This window comes from Dendropsophus ebraccatus, chromosome 1 (assembly GCF_027789765.1).
Source record: "Dendropsophus ebraccatus isolate aDenEbr1 chromosome 1, aDenEbr1.pat, whole genome shotgun sequence".
In the NCBI taxonomy this organism is placed as follows: domain Eukaryota; kingdom Metazoa; phylum Chordata; class Amphibia; order Anura; family Hylidae; genus Dendropsophus; species Dendropsophus ebraccatus.
In genome coordinates, this window is record NC_091454.1 from 209,512,272 (window position 1) to 209,534,925 (window position 22,654).

General features: G+C 47.3%; 1 protein-coding gene and 14 non-coding genes across 16 annotated transcripts in view; 14 read left to right on the forward strand and 1 right to left on the reverse strand.

Moving 5' to 3' along the window:
• The first annotated feature begins 329 nt into the window (after positions 1 to 329).
• Positions 330 to 401, forward strand: TRNAW-CCA (transfer RNA tryptophan (anticodon CCA)). The gene has a single exon. It is a non-coding gene; the product is annotated as a tRNA-Trp (tRNA).
• A 907-nt stretch (positions 402 to 1,308) lies between these two features.
• On the forward strand, positions 1,309 to 1,380 carry TRNAW-CCA (transfer RNA tryptophan (anticodon CCA)). The gene has a single exon. It is a non-coding gene; the product is annotated as a tRNA-Trp (tRNA).
• A 403-nt stretch (positions 1,381 to 1,783) lies between these two features.
• On the forward strand, positions 1,784 to 1,855 carry TRNAC-ACA (transfer RNA cysteine (anticodon ACA)). Its single transcript has one exon. It is a non-coding gene; the product is annotated as a tRNA-Cys (tRNA).
• A 1,396-nt stretch (positions 1,856 to 3,251) lies between these two features.
• On the forward strand, positions 3,252 to 3,323 carry TRNAW-CCA (transfer RNA tryptophan (anticodon CCA)). The gene has a single exon. It is a non-coding gene; the product is annotated as a tRNA-Trp (tRNA).
• Positions 3,324 to 3,736: 413 nt separating this feature from the next.
• On the forward strand, positions 3,737 to 3,808 carry TRNAW-CCA (transfer RNA tryptophan (anticodon CCA)). Its single transcript has one exon. It is a non-coding gene; the product is annotated as a tRNA-Trp (tRNA).
• Positions 3,809 to 4,225: 417 nt separating this feature from the next.
• TRNAW-CCA (transfer RNA tryptophan (anticodon CCA)) lies at positions 4,226 to 4,297 on the forward strand. Its single transcript has one exon. It is a non-coding gene; the product is annotated as a tRNA-Trp (tRNA).
• A 905-nt stretch (positions 4,298 to 5,202) lies between these two features.
• Positions 5,203 to 5,274, forward strand: TRNAW-CCA (transfer RNA tryptophan (anticodon CCA)). Its single transcript has one exon. It is a non-coding gene; the product is annotated as a tRNA-Trp (tRNA).
• Positions 5,275 to 5,696: 422 nt separating this feature from the next.
• TRNAW-CCA (transfer RNA tryptophan (anticodon CCA)) lies at positions 5,697 to 5,768 on the forward strand. The gene has a single exon. It is a non-coding gene; the product is annotated as a tRNA-Trp (tRNA).
• A 417-nt stretch (positions 5,769 to 6,185) lies between these two features.
• TRNAW-CCA (transfer RNA tryptophan (anticodon CCA)) lies at positions 6,186 to 6,257 on the forward strand. The gene has a single exon. It is a non-coding gene; the product is annotated as a tRNA-Trp (tRNA).
• A 422-nt stretch (positions 6,258 to 6,679) lies between these two features.
• Positions 6,680 to 6,751, forward strand: TRNAW-CCA (transfer RNA tryptophan (anticodon CCA)). Its single transcript has one exon. It is a non-coding gene; the product is annotated as a tRNA-Trp (tRNA).
• Positions 6,752 to 7,164: 413 nt separating this feature from the next.
• TRNAW-CCA (transfer RNA tryptophan (anticodon CCA)) lies at positions 7,165 to 7,236 on the forward strand. The gene has a single exon. It is a non-coding gene; the product is annotated as a tRNA-Trp (tRNA).
• Positions 7,237 to 7,649: 413 nt separating this feature from the next.
• Positions 7,650 to 7,721, forward strand: TRNAW-CCA (transfer RNA tryptophan (anticodon CCA)). The gene has a single exon. It is a non-coding gene; the product is annotated as a tRNA-Trp (tRNA).
• Positions 7,722 to 8,134: 413 nt separating this feature from the next.
• On the forward strand, positions 8,135 to 8,206 carry TRNAW-CCA (transfer RNA tryptophan (anticodon CCA)). The gene has a single exon. It is a non-coding gene; the product is annotated as a tRNA-Trp (tRNA).
• A 904-nt stretch (positions 8,207 to 9,110) lies between these two features.
• On the forward strand, positions 9,111 to 9,182 carry TRNAW-CCA (transfer RNA tryptophan (anticodon CCA)). Its single transcript has one exon. It is a non-coding gene; the product is annotated as a tRNA-Trp (tRNA).
• Positions 9,183 to 19,392: 10,210 nt separating this feature from the next.
• DSN1 (DSN1 component of MIS12 kinetochore complex) overlaps positions 19,393 to 22,654 on the reverse strand; it is a 26,506-nt gene continuing 23,244 nt past the window's right edge. For both annotated transcript variants that reach the window (XM_069972704.1, XM_069972773.1), the window contains exons 9-10: positions 19,715 to 19,802; positions 19,393 to 19,607 (exon numbers count right to left, since the gene is read on the reverse strand). In XM_069972704.1, coding sequence (XP_069828805.1) covers positions 19,540 to 19,607; positions 19,715 to 19,802 — 156 coding nt within the window. In that variant the 3' untranslated portion in view covers positions 19,393 to 19,539. The remainder of the gene's footprint in view (positions 19,608 to 19,714; positions 19,803 to 22,654) is intronic.

The following is a 22,654-nucleotide window of genomic DNA, read 5'->3' on the forward strand; positions in this document are numbered from 1 at the left end:
TTTGTTCAATACCCATGCGAAACACCTACGAGGCAGTTGCAAATAACCTGGCTTTAGGGCCTTAAAGTCCTTCCCGACTCCATTCATTACAATGGTAACACGACCTTAGGTCAATATTCCATCTCTGCTAATCTAGTCAGTAGGTTGTGTTATAGTCTTTCTTTCAAAAAAGACCTCCAAGACCTCTCCTCATAGCCCTCTCCTGCATAGCAAGTTCAGAATCTAGACTTAGACGCTTTAGCGAGGAATCTGTCCTGTCCTGAATCTAGACTTAGTTGCTTTGGCAAGGAATCTGTCCTGAATCCCTTCGAGAAAAGGCTGGCAGAGGTGACCTCGTGGCGCAATGGTAGCGCGTCTGACTCCAGATCAGAAGGTTGCGTGTTCAAATCACGTCGGGGTCAGCGCTCTCTTTAGTCGTTGTGCGACTCTTTAGACCTTCCTAGCGGACTGTTCCGTTGATGAAAATGCCAGAGCTGCTGATTTTCTTGCTCTGTTCAATACCCATGCGAAACACCTACGAGGCAGTTGCAAATAACCTGGCTTTAGGGCCTTAAAGTCCTTCCCGACTCCATTCATGACAATGGTAACACGACCTTAGGTCAATATTCCATCTCTGCTAATCTAGTCAGTAGGTTGTGTTATAGTCTTTCTTTCAAAAAAGACCTCCAAGACCTCTCCTCATAGCCCTCTCCTGCATAGCAAGTTCAGAATCTAGACTTAGACGCTTTAGCGAGGAATCTGTCCTGTCCTGTCCTGAATCTAGACTTAGTTGCTTTTGCAAGGAATGTGTCCTGAATCCCTTCGAGAAAAACCTGGAAAAGGTGACCTCGTGGAGCAACGGTAGCGCATCTGACTGCAGATCAGAAGGTTGCGTGTTCAAATCACGTCGGGGTCAGCGCTCTCTTTAGTCATTGTGCGACTCTTTAGACCTTCCTAGCAGACTGTTCCGTTGATGAAAATGCCACAGCTGCTGATTTTCTTGCTCTGTTTAATACCCATGCGAAACACCTACGAGGCAGTCGCAAATAACCTGGCTTAAGGGACTTAAAGTCCTTCCCGTCTCCATTCATGACAATGGTAACATGACCTTAGGTCAATATTCCATCTCTGCTAATCTAGTCATAGGTTTTGTTGTAGTCTTTCTTTCAAAAAAGACCTCCAAGACCTCTCACAGCCCTCTCCTGCATAGCAAGTTCAGAATCTAGACTTTGACGCTTTAGCGAGGAATCTGTCCTGTCCTGAATCTAGACTTAGTTGCTTTGGCAAGGAATCTGTCCTGAATCCCTTCGAGAAAAGGCTGGCAGAGGTGACCTCGTGGCGCAACGGTAGCGCGTCTGACTCCAGATCAGAAGGTTGCGTGTTCAAATCACGTCGGGGTCAGCGCTCTCTTTAGACCTTCCTAGCGGACTGTTCCGTTGATGAAAATGCCAGAGCTGCTGATTTTCTTGCTCTGTTCAATACCCATGCGAAACACCTACGAGGCAGTTGCAAATAACCTGGCTTTAGGGCCTTAAAGTCCTTCCCGACTCCATTCATGACAATGGTAACACGACCTTAGGTCAATATTCCATCTCTGCTAATCTAGTCAGTAGGTTGTGTTATAGTCTTTCTTTCAAAAAAGACCTCCAAGACCTCTCCTCATAGCCCTCTCCTGCATAGCAAGTTCAGAATCTAGACTTAGACGCTTTAGTGAGGAATCTGTCCTGTCCTGTCCTGAATCTAGACTTAGTTGCTTTTGCAAGGAATGTGTCCTGAATCCCTTCGAGAAAAACCTGGAAAAGGTGACCTCGTGGAGCAACGGTAGTGCATCTGACTACAGATCAGAAGGTTGCGTGTTCAAATCACGTCGGGGTCAGCGCTCTCTTTAGTCGTTGTGCGACTCTTTAGACCTTCCTAGCAGACTGTTCCGTTGATGAAAATGCCAGAGCTGCTGATTTTCTTGCTCTGTTTAATACCCATGCGAAACACCTACGAGGCAGTCGCAAATAACCTGGCTTAAGGGACTTAAAGTCCTTCCCGTCTCCATTCATGACAATGGTAACATGACCTTAGGTCAATATTCCATCTCTGCTAATCTAGTCATAGGTTTTGTTGTAGTCTTTCTTTCAAAAAAGACCACCAAGACCTCTCACAGCCCTCTCCTGCATAGCAAGTTCAGAATCTAGACTTTGACGCTTTAGCGAGGAATCTGTCCTGTCCTGAATCTAGACTTAGTTGCTTTGGCAAGGAATCTGTCCTGAATCCCTTCGAGAAAAGGCTGGCAGAGGTGACCTCGTGGCGCAACGGTAGCGCGTCTGACTTCAGATCAGAAGGTTGCGTGTTCAAATCACGTCGGGGTCAGCGCTCTCTTTAGTCGTTGTGTGACTCTTTAGACCTTCCTAGCGGACTGTTCCGTTGATGAAAATGCCAGAGCTGCTGATTTTCTTCCTTTGTTCAATACCCATGCGAAACACCTACGAGGCAGTTGCAAATAACCTGGCTTTAGGGCCTTAAAGTCCTTCCCGACTCCATTCATGACAATGGTAACACGACCTTAGGTCAATATTCCATCTCTGCTAATCTAGTCAGTAGGTTGTGTTATAGTCTTTCTTTCAAAAAAGACCTCCAAGACCTCTCCTCATAGCCCTCTCCTGCATAGCAAGTTCAGAATCTAGACTAAGACGCTTTAGCGAGGAATCTGTCCTGTCCTGAATCTAGACTTAGTTGCTTTGGCAAGGAATCTGTCCTGAATCCCTTCGAGAAAAGGCTGGCAAAGGTGACATCGTGGCGCACCAGTAGCGCATCTGACTCCAGATCAGAAGGTTGCGTGTTCAAATCACGTCGGGGTCAGCGCTCTCTTTAGTCGTTGTGCGACTCTTTAGACCTTCCTAGCGGACTGTTCCGTTGATGAAAATGCCAGAGCTGCTGATTTTCTTGCTCTGTTCAATACCCATGCGAAACACCTACGAGGCAGTTGCAAATAACCTGGCTTTAGGGCCTTAAAGTCCTTCCCGACTCCATTCATGACAATGGTAACACGACCTTAGGTCAATATTCCATCTCTGCTAATCTAGTCAGTAGGTTGTTTTATAGTCTTTCTTTCAAAAAAGACCTCCAAGACCTCTCCTCATAGCCCTCTCCTGCATAGCAAGTTCAGAATCTAGACTTAGACGCTTTAGCGAGGAATCTGTCCTGTCCTGTCCTGAATCTAGACTTAGTTGCTTTTGCAAGTAATCTGTCCTGAATCCCTTCGAGACAATCCTGGCAGAGGTGACCTCGTGGCGCAACGGTAGCGCGTCTGACTCCAGATCAGGAGGTTGCGTGTTCAAATCATGTCGGGGTCAGCGCTCTCTTTAGTCATTGTGCGACTCTTTAGACCTTCCTAGCGGACTGTTCCGTTGATTAAGATGCCAGATCTGCTGATTTTCTTGCTCTGTTTAATACCCATGCGAAACACCTACGAGGCAGTCACAAATAACCTGGCTTAAGGGCCTTAAAGTCCTTCCCGACTCCATTCATGACAATGGTAACATGACCTTAGGTCAATATTCCATCTCTGCTAATCTAGTCATAGGTTTTGTTGTAGTCTTTCTTTCAAAAAAGACCTCCAAGACCTCTCACAGCCCTCTCCTGCATAGCAAGTTCAGAATCTAGACTTTGACGCTTTAGCGAGGAATCTGTCCTGTCCTGAATCTAGACTTAGTTGCTTTGGCAAGGAATCTGTCCTGAATCCTTTCGAGAAAAGGCTGGCAGAGGTGACCTCGTGGCGCAACGGTAGCGCGTCTGACTCCAGATCAGAAGGTTGCGTGTTCAAATCACGTCGGGGTCAGCGCTCTCTTTAGTTGTTGTGCGACTCTTTAGACCTTCCTAGCGGACTGTTCCGTTGATGAAAATGCCAGAGCTGCTGATTTTCTTGCTTTGTTCAATACCCATGCGAAACACCTACGAGGCAGTTGCAAATAACCTGGCTTTAGGGCCTTAAAGTCCTTCCCGACTCCATTCATGACAATGGAAACACGACCTTAGGTCAATATTCCATCTCTGCTAATCTAGTCAGTAGGTTGTGTTATAGTCTTTCTTTCAAAAAAGACCTCCAAGACCTCTCCTCATAGCCCTCTCCTGCATAGCAAGTTCAGAATCTAGACTTAGACGCTTTAGCGAGGAATCTGTCCTGTCCTGAATCTAGACTTAGTTGCTTTGGCAAGGAATCTGTCCTGAATCCCTTCGAGAAAAGGCTGGCAGAGGTGACCTCGTGGCGCAAAGGTAGCGCGTCTGACTCCAGATCAGAAGGTTGCGTGTTCAAATCACGTTGGGGTCAGCGCTCTCTTTAGTCGTTGTGCGACTCTTTAGACCTTCCTAGCGGACTGTTCCGTTGATGAAAATGCCAGAGCTGCTGATTTTCTTGCTCTGTTCAATACCCATGCGAAACACCTACGAGGCAGTTGCAAATAACCTGGCTTTAGGGCCTTAAAGTCCATCCCGACTCCATTCATGACAATGGTAACACGACCTTAGGTCAATATTCCATCTCTGCTAATCTAGTCAGTAGGTTGTGTTATAGTCTTTCTTTCAAAAAAGACCTCCAAGACCTCTCCTCATAGCCCTCTCCTGCATAGCAAGTTCAGAATCTAGACTAAGACGCTTTAGCGAGGAATCTGTCCTGTCCTGAATCTAGACTTAGTTGCTTTAGCAAGGAATCTGTCCTGAATCCCTTCGAGAAAAGGCTGGCAAAGGAGACCTCGTGGTGCAACAGTAGCGCATCTGACTCCAGATCAGAAGGTTGCGTGTTCAAATCACGTCGGGTCAGCGCTCTCTTTAGTCGTTGTGCGACTCTTTAGACCTTCCTAGCGGACTGTTCCGTTGATGAAAATGCCAGAGCTGCTGATTTTCTTGCTCTGTTCAATACCCATGCGAAACACCTACGAGGCAGTTGCAAATAACCTGGCTTTAGGGCCTTAAAGTCCTTCCCGACTCCATTCATGACAATGGTAACACGACCTTAGGTCAATATTCCATCTCTGCTAATCTAGTCAGTAGGTTGTGTTATAGTCTTTCTTTCAAAAAAGACCTCCAAGACCTCTCCTCATAGCCCTCTCCTGCATAGCAAGTTCAGAATCTAGACTTAGACGCTTTAGCGAGGAATCTGTCCTGTCCTGAATCTAGACTTAGTTGCTTTTGCAAGGAATATGTCCTGAATCCCTTCGAGAAAAGGCTGGCAGAGGTGACCTCGTGGCGCAACGGTAGCGCGTCTGACTCCAGATCAGAAGGTTGCGTGTTCAAATCACGTCGGGGTCAGCGCTCTCTTTAGTCATTGTGCGACTCTTTAGACCTTCCTAGCGGACTGTTCCGTTGATGAAAATGCCAGAGCTGCTGATTTTCTTGCTCTGTTCAATACCCATGCGAAACACCTACGAGGCAGTTGCAAATAACCTGGCTTTAGGGCCTTAAAGTCCTTCCCGACTCCATTCATGACAATGGTAACACGACCTTAGGTCAATATTCCATCTCTGCTAATCTAGTCAGTAGGTTGTGTTATAGTCTTTCTTTCAAAAAAGACCTCCAAGACCTCTCCTCATAGCCCTCTCCTGCATAGCAAGTTCAGAATCTAGACTTAGACGCTTTAGCGAGGAATCTGTCCTGTCCTGTCCTGAATCTAGACTTAGTTGCTTTTGCAAGGAATGTGTCCTGAATCCCTTCGAGAAAAACCTGGAAAAGGTGACCTCGTGGCGCAATGGTAGCGCGTCTGACTCCAGATCACGAGGTTGCGTGTTCAAATCACGTCGGGGTCAGCGGTCTCTTTAGTCGTTGTGCGACTCTTTAGACCTTCCTAGCGGACTGTTCCGTTGATTAAGATGCCAGATCTGCTGATTTTCTTGCTCTGTTTAATACCCATGCGAAACACCTACGAGGCAGTCGCAAATAACCTGGCTTAAGGGCCTTAAAGTCCTTCCCGACTCCATTCATGACAATGGTAACACGACCTTAGGTCAATATTCCATCTCTGCTAATCTAGTCAGTAGGTTGTGTTATAGTCTTTCTTTCAAAAAAGACCTCCAAGACCTCTCCTCATAGCCCTCTCCTGCATAGCAAGTTCAGAATCTAGACTTTGACGCTTTAGCGAGGAATCTGTCCTGTCCTGAATCTAGACTTAGTTGCTTTGGCAAGGAATCTGTCCTGAATCCCTTCGAGAAAAGCCTGGCAGAGGAGACCTCGTGGCGCAACGGTAGAGCGTCTGACTCCAGATCAGAAGGTTGCGTGTTCAAATCACGTCGGGGTCAGCGCTCTCTTTAGTTGTTGTGCGACTCTTTAGACCTTCCTAGCGGACTGTTCCGTTGATGAAAATGCCAGAGCTGCTGATTTTCTTGCTTTGTTCAATACCCATGCGAAACACCTACGAGGCAGTTGCAAATAACCTGGCTTTAGGGCCTTAAAGTCCTTCCCGACTCCATTCATGTCAATGGTAACACGACCTTAGGTCAATATTCCATCTCTGCTAATCTAGTCAGTAGGTTGTGTTATAGTCTTTCTTTCAAAAAAGACCTCCAAGACCTCTCCTCATAGCCCTCTCCTGCATAGCAAGTTCAGAATCTAGACTTAGACGCTTTAGCGAGGAATCTGTCCTGTCCTGTCCTGAATCTAGACTTAGTTGCTTTTGCAAGGAATCTGTCCTGAATCCCTTCGAAACAATCCTGGCAGAGGTGACCTCGTGGCGCAACGGTAGCGCATCTGACTCCAGATCAGGAGGTTGCGTGTTCAAATCACGTCGGGGTCAGCGGTCTCTTTAGTCATTGTGCGACTCTTTAGACCTTCCTAGCGGACTGTTCCGTTGATTAAGATGCCAGATCTGCTGATTTTCTTGCTCTGTTTAATACCCATGCGAAACACCTACGAGGCAGTCGCAAATAACCTGGCTTAAGGGCTTTAAAGTCCTTCCCGACTCCATTCATGACAATGGTAAGATGACCTTAGGTCAATATTCCATCTCTGCTAATCTAGTCATAGGTTTTGTTGTAGTCTTTCTTTCAAAAAAGACCTCCAAGACCTCTCACAGCCCTCTCCTGCATAGCAAGTTCAAAATCTAGACTTTGACGCTTTAGCGAGGAATCTGTCCTGTCCTGAATCTAGACTTAGTTGCTTTGGCAAGGAATCTGTCCTCAATCCCTTCGAGAAAAGGCTAACAGAGGTGACCTCGTGGCGCAACGGTAACGCGTCTGACTCCAGATCAGAAGGTTGCGTGTTCAAATCACGTCGAGGTCATCGCTCTCTTTAGTCGTTGTGCGACTCTTTAGACCTTCCTAGCGGACTGTTCCGTTGATGAAAATGCCAGAGCTGCTGATTTTCTTGCTCTGTTCAATACCCATGCGAAACACCTACGAGGCAGTTGCAAATAACCTGGCTTTAGGGCCTTAAAGTCCTTCCCGACTCCATTCATGACAATGGTAACACGACCTTAGGTCAATATTCCATCTCTGCTAATCTAGTCATAGGTTTTGTTGTAGTCTTTCTTTCAAAAAAGACCTCCAAGACCTCTCACAGCCCTCTCCTGCATAGCAAGTTCAGAATCTAGACTTTGACGCTTTAGCGAGGAATCTGTCCTGTCCTGAATCTAGACTTAGTTGCTTTGGCAAGGAATCTGTCCTGAATCCCTTCGAGAAAAGGCTGGCAGAGGTGACCTCGTGGCGCAACGGTAGCGCATCTGACTCCAGATCAGAAGGTTGCGTGTTCAAATCACGTCGAGGTCATCGCTCTCTTTAGTCGTTGTGCGACTCTTTAGACCTTCCTAGCGGACTGTTCCGTTGATGAAAATGCCAGAGCTGCTGATTTTCTTGCTCTGTTCAATACCCATGCGAAACACCTACGAGGCAGTTGCAAATAACCTGGCTTTAGGGCCTTAAAGTCCTTCCCGACTCCATTCATGACAATGGTAACACGACCTTAGGTCAATATTCCATCTCTGCTAATCTAGTCATAGGTTTTGTTGTAGTCTTTCTTTCAAAAAAGACCTCCAAGACCTCTCACAGCCCTCTCCTGCATAGCAAGTTCAGAATCTAGACTTTGACGCTTTAGCGAGGAATCTGTCCTGTCCTGAATCTAGACTTAGTTGCTTTGGCAAGGAATCTGTCCTGAATCCCTTCGAGAAAAGGCTGGCAGAGGTGACCTCGTGGCGCAACGGTAGCGCATCTGACTCCAGATCAGAAGGTTGCGTGTTCAAATCACGTCGGGGTCAGCGCTCTCTTTAGTCGTTGTGCGACTCTTTAGACCTTACTAGCGGACTGTTCCGTTGATTAAGATGCCAGATCTGCTGATTCTTTTGCTCTGTTTAATACCCATGCGAAACACCTACGAGGCAGTTGCAAATAACCTGGCTTTAGGCCTTAAAGTCCTTCCCGACTCCATTCATGACAATGGTAACACGACCTTAGGTCAATATTCCATCTCTGCTAATCTAGTCAGTAGGTTGTGTTATAGTCTTTCTTTCAAAAAAGACCTCCAAGACCTCTCCTCATAGCCCTCTCCTGCATAGCAAGTTCAGAATCTAGACTTAGACGCTTTAGCGAGGAATCTGTCCTGTCCTGAATCTAGACTTAGTTGCTTTGGCAAGGAATCTGTCCTGAATCCCTTCGAGAAAAGGCTGGCAGAGGTGACCTCGTGGCGCAACAGTAGCGCGTCTGACTCCAGATCATAAGGTTGCGTGTTTAAATCACGTCAGGGTCGGCGCTGTCTTTAGTCATTGTGGGATTCTTTAGACCTTCTTTGCGGACTGTTCCGTTGATGAAGAAGCCAGAGCTGCAAATTTTCTTGCTCTGTTCAATACCCATGCGAAACACCTACGAGGCAGTTGCAAATAACCTGGCTTTAGGGCCGTAAAGTCTTTGCCGACTCCATTTATGACAATGGTAACACGACCTTAGGTCAATATTCCATGTCTGCTTATCTAGTCAGTAGGTTTTGTTAAAGTCTTTCTTTCAAAAAAGACCTCCAAGAACCCTCCTCATAGCCCTCTCCTGCATAGCAAGTTTAGAATCTAGACTTTGACGCTTTAGCGAGGAATCTGTCCTGTCCTGAATCTAGACTTAGTTGCTTTGGCAAGGAATCTGTCCTGAATCCCTTCGAGAAAGGCTGGCATAGATGATCTCGTGGCGCAGCGGTAGCGCGTCTGACTCCAGATCAGAAGGTTGCGTGTTCAAATCACGTCGGGGTCAGCGCTCTCTTTAGTCGTTGTGCGACTCTTTAGACCTTCTTTGCGGACTGTTCCGTTGATGAAGAAGCCAGAGCTGCAGATTTTCTTTCTCTGTTCAATACCCATGCAAAACACCTACGAGGCAGTTGCAAATAACCTGGCTTTAGGGCCTTAAAGTCCTTCCAGACTCCATTCATGACAATGGTAACATGACCTTAGGTCAATATTCCATCTCTGCTAATCTAGTCATAGGTTTTGTTATAGTCTTTCTTTCAAAAAAGACCTCCAAGAACCCTCCTCATTGCCTACTCCTGCATAGCAAGTTCAGAATCTAGACTTTGACGCTTTAGCGAGGAATCTGTCCTGTCCTGAATCTAGACTTAGTTGCTTTGGCAAGGAATCTGTCCTAAATCCCTTCGAGAAAAGGCTGGCAGAGGTGACCTCGTGGCGCAACAGTAGCGCGTCTGACTCCAGATCAGAAGGTTGCGTGTTCAAATCACGTCGGGGGTCAGCAGTCGCTTTAGTCGTTGTGCGACTCTTTAGACCTTCCTACCGGACTGTTCCGTTGATTAAGATGCCAGATCTGCTGATTTTCTTGCTCTGTTTAATACCCATGCAAACACCTAGGAGGCAGTTGCAAATAACCTGGCTTTAGGGCCTCAAAGTCCTTCCCGACTCCATTCATGACAATGGTAACATGACCTTAGGTCAATATTCCATCTCTGCTAATCTAGTCATAGGTTTTGTTATAGTCTTTCTTTCAAAAAAGACCTCCAAGAACCATCCTTATTGCCCTCTCCTGCATAGCAAGTTCAGAATCTAGACTTAGACGCTTTAGCGAGGTATCTGTCCTGAATCAAGTTCTGCATTTTTTCTCTAATCGTTCAGTGTAATTGCGCATTGTTCATTGTTTTGCTAGTATCAGAAGGAGTAAACGATCATAGTAACGATTGTAACTAAGGGTCCATTTACACAGAAAGATTATCTGCCAAAGATTTGAAGCCAAAGCCAGAGACAGACTATAAACAGAGTTCAGGTCATAAAGGTAAGGCTGCAATCTTTGTCTTGTGTGAGGGAAAGCCTAGCTGTGTTTCTCCTCCAGTCAGATAAGATGTATTTATCCTGACAGGAAGGGTCTTTCATGATGAAAAGAAGACATTACAGTGGTTGTAAGATCTCTTTGCCTGCAGGATTTGATTATAGAGGTTGAGAAGTGACAAATATCAAAAGACATGGTCAGTATTAGGCTGTAAAAAGAAAATTGGGGTCAGCCAGCATGGAATAAGGAGAATATCCCAAGTAGAATAATGTGGTGAACCTGTCAAAAAAATGCAATGGAAGATGGAAAAACCTCAAACTGGCTACGCTCTATTATTGTCCAGGTTTAAATAGTTGACCTGTCAGAACGGCAAATATTAAGAAAATTCTATCACATCAGTAAAAACATTATTGTAAAAGGTTAACTATGCCTCTGATAAGGTGCACAGCTTTACATCAGAGTAAATGGGACTTTTTCATATAAAACTGAAAAATGTATGATCTAATACAGATTGAATGGGAAATACCACTTTCTCTACAGAAATGTATGGAGAATGCAGTAGTCAGGCCACTAGCCACCATTCTTGCCATAGATGGAGGTCGGCTTAATGGCATAGTCTGTGATAAGAAATTCCAAGCACATGGCCATGTGTTTAAAAGAGGATTTTTTTTGTACTCACCGTAAAATCCCTTTCTTGTGGCTTCATTGGGGGACACAGCACCAGTGGGTATAGGCTACTGCCACTAGGAGGCGACACTAGACAGAAGAAGAAGTGACTCCGCCTGGCAGCCTATACCCCTCCTACAGGCACCAGGCTAACTCAGTTTAGTCACAAGCAGTACAAAGTAGTAACAAAAACAGGCAAAAAAAAAAAAAACAGGCTGGTCCCGGGAACGAAAACCCCAAGAACAAAACAAGCCCCGGGAGCACAACCTCAAACAGGGTCAGAGCTGTGTCCCCCAATGAAGCCACAAGAAAGGGATTTTACGGTGAGTACAAAAAAATCCTCTTTTCTTGTGCCTGTCATTGGGGGACACAGCACCAGTGGGACGTACAAAAGCAGTCCCAGAGGGTGGGGAAAGAAGATTACAATCCCCATGCGGCCTGCCTAACGCACGGCGGCCTGCAGAACCTTGCGGCCCAGACTGGCGTCAGAGGAAGCCAGGATATGGACCTGATAAAACTTTGAATAAGTGTGAACTGAAGACCAGGTGGCGGCCTTGCAGACCTGGGACACTGAGGCCTGATGGCGAACCGCCCAAGAGGCCCCCACAGCTCGAGTAGAATGAGTGGTGACCCTTAAAGGAGGAGCCCTGCCACGAATGCGGTAGGCCTCTGCGATGGCTGCCCTGATCCAACGCCCAATGGTGGTCTTGGAAGCAGTCAGCCCCTTGCGCGGACCCGAAGGGAACACGAACAAGGAATCCGAGCGGCGGAAAAAAGCAGTGACAGACAAGTAGATCCGTATGGCCCGGACAAGGTCCAAACAATGCAGGGACCGTTCCCTAGGATGGGAGGGCGCAGGGCAAAAAGAAGGGAGAATGATGTCCTCATTAAGGTGGAATGCAGACACGACCTTCGGCAGGAAGGAAGGAAGAGAACGAAGCACCACCTTGTCCTTGTGAAGGACCAGATAAGGGGAGTGACAAGAGAGCGCTGCCAGTTCAGACACCCTACAGATGGAGGTAATCGCCACCAGGAAGGCGACTTTCCAAGAAAGGAAACAAAGAGACACCTCCCGAAGAGGCTCAAAGGGAGGACCTTGTAGAACCTCGAGGACTAAATTAAGGTCCCAGGGCTTTAAAGGCTGACGAAAAGGAGGGGCCAAATGGACCACCCCCTGAAGAAAGGTCTTCACCTGGGGGCGGAAAGCGAGAGCCCGCTGAAAAGAACAGACAGGGCGGAAATCTGCAAACGCAAGGTGGAATGACTGAGGCCTTTATCCAGCCCGGATTGTAAAAAGGAAAGGATCTTGGGCGTGGAACACACCAAGGGGTGAAAATTATTCTGTTCGCACCAAGAAAAGAAGGCCTTCCACACGCGATGGTAGATCCGAGCTGACTGAGGCTTACGGGCCTTAAGCATGGTTTGGATGACTGGTTCTGAGAACCCACGAAACCTCAATACCGCGGCTTCAACAGCCACGCCGTTAAACTCAGCTGAGGTAAATTGGGGTGGAATATTGGCCCTTGTGAAAGGAGGTCGGCCCGCAGGGGAAGCGCCAGGGGGCGTCGGCCAGGAGGTGCACTACGTCGGCGTACCAGGCCCAGCGCGGCCAGTCTGGAGCGACAAGAATGGCGGGAACGCCGAGTGCCTTGATGCGCTTCAGGACTCGTGGGAGAATGGGCAGAGGAGGAAAGGCGTAAACCAGGGATAACTGCTCCCATGGGGTCACCAATGCGTCGACCGCGAACGTGCAAGGATCCCGGGCTCGAGTCACATAGATGGGGAGTTTGTGGTTCAGCCTGGAGGCGAAGAGATCCACATCTGGGAATCCCCACCGCCGGCAGATTTGAAGAAACACCTCGGGATGTAGAGTCCATTAGCCCTGATCCAGTCTTTCGCGGCTGAGGTAGTCCGCCGCCCAATTGTCCACCCCGGGAATGTGGACTGCCGAGAGAGCTGGAACAAACCGCTCCGCCCAATGGAGAATGCGAGCGGCCTTGGTCATGACAGAGCGCCTCCTGGTGCCGCCTTGACGGTTTAGATAAGCAACGGCGGTATGGCGGTCGTCCAGGTATGGCAGGACAGCCACCCCCTTTGACCGAAGCAGAGCCATCAAAGGTGCAAAGATCTTGGTAAACACCCGAGGCGCCGTGGCGAGCCCGAAGGGCAGGGCAACGAACTGGAAATGTCCAGAACCGACGGCGAAACGTAGAAAACGTTGATGACTGGCTGCGATGGGAACATGCAGATAGGCGTCACGGATGTCTATAGATGCAAGAAAATCGTCCTGCTCTAGAGACGCGACCACCGACCGCAAGGATTCCATGCGGAACCGCCGAAGGCGAACAAACCTGTTCAGCAGTTTCAAATCCAGGATAGGACGGACCGAGCCGTCCTTTTTGGGGACTGTGAACAGATTGGAATAGAATCCCTGGAAGTGCTCGGAGGGAGGAACTGGGACCACAAATCCTTGAGCTAGGAGATTCTGAACCACCCGAAAAAGCTCGGAAAGCCGTGCCGAAGAGCGTGGGAGATTTGATGGAAAAAAGCGAGGAGGTGGAATGCACACAAACTCGATTTTGTACCCTGAGGACACCACCTCCCGAGCCCATACATCGGACACATGGGCGAGCCAAATCTCCTTGAAGGAGAGCAGACGACCCCCTACTTGAGGGAGAGACCCGAGTGGGGAAGGACCCTCAGGAAGAAGACTTGGGTGCAGGACCCTTAGAAGGGCGAGAACGGGGCTGCCAGGAGGGGCAGGGTTTGAAGGAGGGCTTCCTAGAAGGAGCTGGAGGCGTATCCTTAGCCGGGCGACGACGTGCCGGAGGCTCAAAGGAGCGGAAACGGCTGGAACGCCTGGGAGGCTGAGGGCGCCGGGATCGGTTTTGAGGAAGCAAGGAGCTCTTCCCCCCGTAGCGTCCGAGATTATTTTATCCAGCCGCTCCCCAAAAAGTCTGTTTCCTGCAAAGGGAAGAGAAGTCAGAGCCTTCTTGGAGGCGGCGTCAGCTGACCAGCATTTTAACCAGACAGAGCGTCGGATGGCTACAGAGTTTGCCAGGACCCGCGCAGACAAATGAGCAGCTTCCTGAGAAGCGTCGCACAAGTATTTGGACGCATGTAGAATCTGTGAGGCCAGAGACAGGAGATCCTCACGCTGGGTGTCCAGGGAGAGGTCATGGACTAACTGCCTGGCCCAAGAGGAACAAGCCTTGCTGACCCAGGATGCAGCAAAGGTAGGACGTAGGGCCGAACCAGCTGCAACAAAGACAGACTTCGAAAAAGCGTCGATTTTCTTGTCCACCGGGTCAGTGAGTGAAGCACCATCTGCCAGAGGCAGAGTAGTTGACTTGGAAAGTCGAGAAACCGGAGGATCCACAGATGGGGGCACTGTCCATGTAGTGACCAGGTCAGGGGAGAAGGGAATCAAAGCCTCGGCACGCTTAGAGGATGGAATCCGCCGGTCAGGGTGATTCCACTCCTTGGCTAGGAGATCCTCAAAATCCTTATGGCTGGGAAAAACCAATGGCTGTCGCTTATGGCGACGGAAGGAAACCTCACTCTTGGAGGTAGAAGAGGACTCTTCCTCAATATGTAAGGTGTCTGGCACTGCACGGATCAAGGCTTGCACTGAGGAGGCCAGCTGATCCTCCTTGTCAGACTCTGAAGCAGAGTTAGAGGGGTCACCCGAGGTGGCGGAGAGGGGTCGCTGGGAAGCGGAACCGCCTGCAGTGGATCTGGGAGGAGAAAGGTCTGAGGAACACCTAGAGGGCGACTGTGAGACAGAGAGTCTAGGTTTCTTGTGAGACCGTCCTCTGGAAGGGGAGTCAGGAGATACCCTGGAGGGTCCTGCTGCTGGAGGCGCCTGGGAGGGCAACCGCTCAATGGCATGGATCATGACCTGCGACAGCTTAGAGAGGTCACCGATCGCCTGGGACAAGGATCTAGCCCACTCAGGAGAGGCTACATCAGAACCTGGAGGGGGGGCCTCCTGGGAAGTGGCACCAGGGTTAAGGCATAGCAGGCAGAGGAAACCAGGCTGACCACAGGGGAATTTCTTATTGCAACGAGCACACGCCAAGTGTGCCGCCACAGCCGCGGGAGCGAGCTGCCTAGGGGGGTCATCTCGGGGACCAGACATGGTAGCTAGGGCTGTTAGCCTGGAGAGTGGAGGAGGGGAATATCACCCACTGGGTGAGCCTACCAGACCCTGGAGCTGCTGCCGCACTGGATGCTAGAGCTGCTGCCGCACTGGATGCTGGAGCTGCTGCCGCACTGGATGCTGGAGCTGGAGCTGCACTGGATGTTGGAGCTGAGGCACGCTGGAACTGCTGCACTGGAAGCTGTAGCTGGTGCACGCTGGAATAGCTGCACTGGATGCTAGACTGCTGCTGTGCACAGGGAGCTGAGGCTGCTGTACTGGCAGACAGTGATAACAGCAGGTGGCCATGAGCTGAAGCTGCTGCCGGCAAGAGGAGGAAGGGAGGGGGCACAGGAAGAAAAGGTGGGGGCTACAGAGTAGCCAATAGGAGAAAGGGCTGAGGCGGGAAGAGCCGAAAAACGGGCGGGCGCCCAGCCCCCAGTGACGTCACTAGTGTGCGCCGGGGCCTAAATTTGTGGGGCAGGCCGGCGGCAGTGAGACTGTGGCGCGGAGCGCCAAAAAACGCGACCGCCGGAGGCAAAAGGAGGAGAGAGGAGCCCAGCAACCCCCCAGCTGTCCCCTATGAAGCCGCTGCGAGCTGCAGTGGGAGCAGGAGGCAAGCTGTCCAGCTAGGACAGGGGATAGGGGAGGGAGGGCTGTGCTGCAGGGAAGTGTGCGCTGTGGCAATGGGGACTAGGGGGAGCAGGGAAGAGGCTACTGGTTGCCCTAGCCAGGATGACCCCGCCCCCCCCCCCCCCCTCCCAAGGACAGGACTACTCACCTGTCCGGCGTCTTCGGGTGCTCGCAGGGTCACCCCCTTGGTAACCTCACACCTGGGTGGGGTACCGGCATCCTGCCGCAGGGAGCTGGCAATGGGGGACGGGCGACCGGCGCATGGGAAGTGAAAACTTCCAGTGCACCCACAGGGGGAGGCTACGTCTGGTGTGGCAGCAGCCCACGCAGACGGTCCCCCTGATAACCTAGAAAAGAAGAAAAAGAAATAAAACTAAAATAATAAAGAGGTGCGTGCCACCTGTGTCTACCTCCTACGGACACTAGACTAAAACTGAGTTAGCCTGGTGCCTGTAGGAGGGGTATAGCCTGCCAGGCGGAGTCATTCTTCTTCTGTCTAGTGTCGCCTCCTAGTGGCAGTTGCCTATACCCACTGGTGCTGTGTCCCCCAATGACAGGCACAAGAAAGGGGTTTTAAATCAATGGGTGTCAGAAAGTTATACAGATTAGTAAATTACTTCTATTAAAAAAAAAAAAAAATCTCAAGCCTTCCAGTACTTATCAGCTACTGTATGTCCTGCAGGAAATGGTGTATTTCTTCCAGTCTGACACGGTGCTCTCTGCTGCCATCTCTCTCCATGTCAGGCACCAGACTGGAAGCAATTGCTGCAGTCCTCAAAATCGAGTTAATGCAAATGACAGTACCACTTTAAAGGAGAAATCCAGGCAGACCCATTTTTCTAACAAGTGCTGGGGAGGGGAGGATAAAAGAAATAACATGCCCTTACCTCCCCCACTCCAGCGCTGGTGGTCGCATACCTCAGTGGGGACCCGGGTCTTGACGTGTGAGGTCCGCTCAGCCAGTCAATGGGCGAGTTGGGACCCCATTGCGGCTGATGACTGGGCTTAGCCACCAGCACTTTATTTCTTTTTTCCTTCCCAGCACTTGCTAAAAAATAGGTCTGGCCAGACTTCTCCTTTAAGTGTTGCTATAGCATTTGGAAAATGTCATAATAAAAGTACAACTGTAAAGCTTTAAAAGTATCTTCCTGATATTTACCACATTTTTGCTACATTTTCATGGATTGTCTATGCTATTTTGCTTGTCAGATATTCATATTAGAAATGTAAAAAAAGGTATTTAAAAAGCCATTGTGAATGCTATCAAAAATACTTGAAATTCATTCAAACGCTGACATTAAAGGTGAGTGTGTGTAAAAAAATAAATAAATAAAAAAGCCATTTCTGTGACAAGTTCCCTTTAAATCCTGTTGGATGCTCTCAGCTACAGAAGGAACTAATAGAGAAAATGTGCCCCTTTCTAAGGATAAGACCTAATCCCTAGTCACAGAATACAAGTACTTTCAAGAACAGTTTATGTATATTCATTCAAAAAATAAATTACCGTCTGGCCACTTTGACTTCTTTTAACTACTGAAAATAATCCTGTTCTACCAATCATAATCCTGTTCTTCAGTCAGAACAAAAGCCCCTTCCAGAGACTGAGACTGAGGCTGAAGTTCATCCAAGTACATGCTTCTTTTGGACTGTCTTTAAAGAGACTCTGTACCCACAATCTGACCCCCCTAAACTGCTCGTACCTTCGTATAGCTGCTTTTAATCCAAGATTTGTCCTGCGGTCCGTTTGGCAGGTGATGCAGTTATTGTCCTAAAAAACAACTTTTAAACTGGCACAACCTCTCCGTCCCTCCTCCCCACCCTCCTCATCATTAGGAATGCTCCAGGCAGATTGTCTCCTATTCATCAGCTGTGAGAACAGGGCACATAGGCTGGATCATTAAGGCACCTGTGTAGTTTTCACTGCAGAGGAATAGGAAAAATGGTGAAGAGGGTGGGGAGGAGGGACAGAGAGGTTGTGCTAGCCTAATGCATACACAAACTAAGCCACGGCCAAAGGGCACAGGGCTGCCAGTTTAAAAGTTGTTTTTTTAGGAAAATAACTGCATCCCCTGCCAAACGGAACCCAGGACAAATTGTGGTTTGGGGGGTCAGATTGTGGGTACAGGGTCGCTTTAAAGCCTTAGGGTGGTATTACACGGAACGATTATCATTCAAAAAAATTGTTAAATCATTCAGATTTCAACGATAATCATTTAGTGTAATAGCAGACGAGAAATCGTTGGTCGTTTAATAGAATTTGGACCTATTTTTATCGTTGATCACAAATCGTTCGCATGTAATTAGACGTCGTTCACAGTAGCAGCGAACGCAGTGGCGACAACAGGACGAACGCAATAACGATCATAGGTAACGATCATTGTTCCATGTAATTGGGTGAACGATTTCAGCTCGTTCGCCATAGCGGTCGTTTGAGTTTGTTTATCGTTCATTGTCAAAAAAATCACTACGTGTAATAGTACTCTTACTCTAATTTGCAATAACATTTAACTTTTGGGGACATAAAAAGCAAAGAAAGCACTCCACTAACATGTCAAAAAATGTTGATCAGTCCGTACAGATTGGGAGATAGAGAGGGGAGATGACCACAGGTGCACTGCGCTCGCTCCCCTGCTCTGAGTTTAAAAAAGAGAGTTGCGCTCAACAGGAGCCCATTATAAGTCCGACTATTTAATTCAGAGCAGAGAGTGGTCCTCTCCCGGCTATATCTACCGATCAGTACGGGCCTGAGTACTCAGACCCGGACTGATCAAAACCTTTGAGATGTCAAAAGTATTTTATAATGACAAGTACACTTTGAAGTGTCATGGTCATTTGAAAAAAATTGACATGTTACATGTTAAAGTGGATGTTGACTGGTGTACAGCTACGACAGATTACTCTAAGGGCTCTATTACATGGAGCGATAATCGGCAAAATCAGGCCAATTATCACTATGTGTAAGGGCCCATTTACACAAAAAGATTATCTGCCAAAGATTTGAAGCCAAAGCCAGAAACAGACTATAAACAGAGATCAGGTCATAAAGGTCCCTTCCTGGCTTTGGTTTCAAATCTTTGGCAGATAATCTTTCTGTGTAAATGGACCCTTATAGAGACAACGATCAGACAATGAAATCATCATCGGCTGATCATTTCTTCGGCCTGATTCTGTCTGAAGTGACAGTCCCCTCAGCCAATAACCAGGACAGCGCTGCAGCACTATCCTGGTGATTGGCTGAGCGGCCTCTGACTTCACACAGTGTCAGGAACGGGCCGAAGCTAGCAGGACATCAGGGAACGTGGACAGGTATGTAGGAGTTTTTTACAATTTTTTTACAATTGAAGCATGGACATCGCTAACAATGTTCGTGCAGCCCTTTGTTCCCAATTATCAGACAGTGTATGGACTCAGTAAGTGAGCGCTAATCTAGGAGATTGGCGATAACTTACAGAAAGTCATCAGGCCATGCAATAGGGTGACTTAAAGTGCTACTATTTCACACTACTTTATACAGCCAATCTGAATGTTCTGACTGACTGCTGTGTGTTATCACTAGTCCACCACACACTTAGAAGTCAGTACATGGGAGAAGATTTCCATCAGCAGCTAAAAGGTAATCACTGCCTAAATGGACCTCATTGGGGTTAAAGTGTGAGATCCTAGAGCTTTGACTCATATCTAAACATCAGACGTCAAAGATCCACACGATGATTTCAAACATTGTGATAAATGAGCAATAAAATAATAAAAAAATACACAAACAATTAAAATTTATTACAAACATTGTACGTTTCACAATACATTTACATTATCCTATAGACCCTATATACAATGAATAAAAAGTTATAACATTATGATCCATCGTCACCTTACGATAATAACGGATCTCCATTTCACACTTCATTTTTTATAAACTTTCAAAAATGTTCGGACTGGCGAGTCCTCCATTGGTTTAAAAGACTGAGATTCTGAAAAGAAAAGCGAGAAGAGTTTAGGGAGTTTGTAACTTTAGGAGCAAACGTCGAACGTTTACGTTTATGAGACAACGTAGACATTTGACTGTCATAACACTTACTCAGTTGGGTCGACAATTGCTGCACATGGGAGGTGGTGTCATTTAGGAAGGAATTTACAAAACTGACTGACTGTTGAATGTTATCCAGCTGAAAAATATAAGAAATGTATACGATTATCATGAGTATATACCAGATACAATACTGTATACTTTCCAGAGGCCATACTATTGCACCTCCATTAAAATGCACTACTGACAATTTAAAATTTAGACCCCCTAATCTTCACAAAATATTCATAAGAATACAAAAAGTAGGGTTGATAGGCTGTACAATTAAACTAGTGAGAGAAATGCTGAACAAAACGATATGTTACATGCCACTAACTCCGCCCCCCAGCTGCTGATTGACAGCTGTCTGCCTATGCACAGTATAGATTGACAACTGCCAGAGTGTGCTGGTGCTCTTGAATATCCAGGACTACTAAGCACAGGCAAATAATGGAGATGACTAGTTATTGTAGTTGTAAAGGTGAGTCCAGACTATGGACTCCACGCGGATAGATTCCGGCGGATCCCGTCGCTAGTACGCGTGCCTTTCCACCGGCTCCATAGACACCATTCTATGGGCGGGCCGATTCCGCTATCCGCCAAAAGAATTGACATGTCAATTCTTTCGGCAGAATGGGGGATCCACCCGTGCATAGAATGGTGTATATGGCACGGGCGGAGATGCGCGCGGCCGTGAACGGGTATGAGCTACAGAATCCGCAGGGATTTATCCATGCAGATTCTGTAGTCTGAACCCACCCTTATTTAGGAGGATATCTCAGAATCAGCTGCACAGAACGATGTATGTGATATCTCATTTTGTTCAGCTTCTCTGTCAGTAGTTTATACTATTCTTAGATAGGGCAGCATTAACCTACTGACAGAGTCTCTCTAAGGATTTCTCTCAGGCTACATTACAGCTGAGCCGCACCATGGTCTTGTTTGAAGCCAAGAATTTCATCAAGGCTAGAGAATGGTGAAGTTGAGAAGCTGCCCTTCTCAATGAAAGCCTAGTTGCCGTGTAATTGAAGGTACTTTTTTTTAGAAAAGGGTGTTAAAAAGGTTATCCAGGCTCGGGAAAAAATGGCCACTTTCTTCCACAAAAAGCCTTGGCTTGGTGTTATTTACATGAACAGACCGATTGTGGCGTGTGGATGCCGGTGGTGTGGTTCTTTTTTGGAACCACCGCCGGGTTCCCGCCTAGGGCCATGGTCTATTACTGAGCACCGGCCAGGCATGAAGCACTGGAGGCGGGCCCACTGTCCCCCAGTGTGACAATCTCCCCTCTCATTCTAATGGAGCTGTGTCACAGAGGGGAGGTGGTTTCATCATAATAGGGTCGGCAATCCCGCCCCCAGTGCTTCACGCCCATGGGTGGGAACGGGGCGGTGGTTAAAAAAAAAAAAAAAAAAAAAGACCAACGGTACCAGCATCCCTGTACTAGCCCTGGTCTGTTCATGTAAAAAAAAAAAACACCAAGCAATGTGCCTAGTGGTACATTTGCTTTAAGCATAAAAAAATGACATCCCCTCTCTAGCATGCCCTTTACAATTATAATGATGTTTATCACTCCAAAGGAATGTTGAATACATTTCATAGATTTCTGTCAGTCAGAGATGACATTTAAACGTGTAGCTGTCATTTCAAACAACTTTGCAGAAACTAACAGTACAAGTGAATATACGAATCTCTGTAATAGATCTATTAGGCAAAAGAACCTTCTTTTGTACTTACAAGACTGCTTCCCTCCCCAACACACACTTCTTATCTCCAGTAGTTTACAAAGTCCATGCAGCCCTTGCTTTATATAAAAAATATTAAAGCTATATACTTACCTCACCACGCTCCCCGGTGTCCTCTTGCCCGGCTGAAGGTGTTCGAGAAGCGGATGGACCCAAGTTAAGGTCGTATTACATGGCAGAGCCTATACATATGGCTTGATTATGGTGCGGCAGGAGCTGCACGGACATCATTAACAATGTCCATGCAGCCCTTGCTTTATATAGAAAATGGGCAGCTATGGGGTGATAGCTGCCCAGTTATGCTTGATTGGGCAGATAATCGCCCCATGTAATAGGACCCTTACACACACATAACATCGAACAGGGATGTGTGTGGTATGCATGAACTCTTAAAGGTTTTTCCATGGTACGTTTTAAAATCAACATGTCAACATTTTAAACAATTATTGATTGCAAACAAGTTCGCTAATGGTGCGTTTACATAGAAAGATTTATCAGACAGATTTTTGAAGCCAAACCCAGGAATGGATTTGAGAAAAGGAGAAATCTTAGTCTTTCCTTTATGACCTGTTCCCTGTTTATAGTCGGTTCCTGGCTTTGGCTTCAAAAATCTGTCAGATAAATCTTTCTGTGTAAACGCACCCTAACCTAAAATCAGTCACCATATTACACAGAACGATAGTGGTTAGTTACGATCATAGCTACGATCATTCGCTCCATCTGATCCCAGCAAATGAAGGAACTATGTGGAATTACACTGAACGATTAGTGAATGAATGCGAGATTACATGGAACGAACGTGGAATTACAGCGAACGATTAACAATGATTTCTCGTTGGTTGTTTGATTGTTGCCTCCATTTACACAAAATGATTATCGTTCAAATTCTAACAATAATTTGCAGGATAATCATCCCGTGTAATAGGGCCTTTAAGCTGCTCATAGACACAGTTGGAGATCAGAGAGAAGCAGATCAGGAAAGTTGACCATTCCAGAGCTCAAGGAAATGCAGAAACCTCCAAGGAGTGTGAAGATGCTACAAACAAATACCCCACTCCAGCCACTTTTAAGTGTCACTGCCGTTTAAATTTTTTTTTTTTTGCAGAAATTAATAATCCCGGCGATTTTAAGAAACTTTGTAATTGTGTTTATTAGCCAAAAAATACATTTTTATCATGAGAAAGCAGTTTGAACCTCCTCCCCCCCCCCC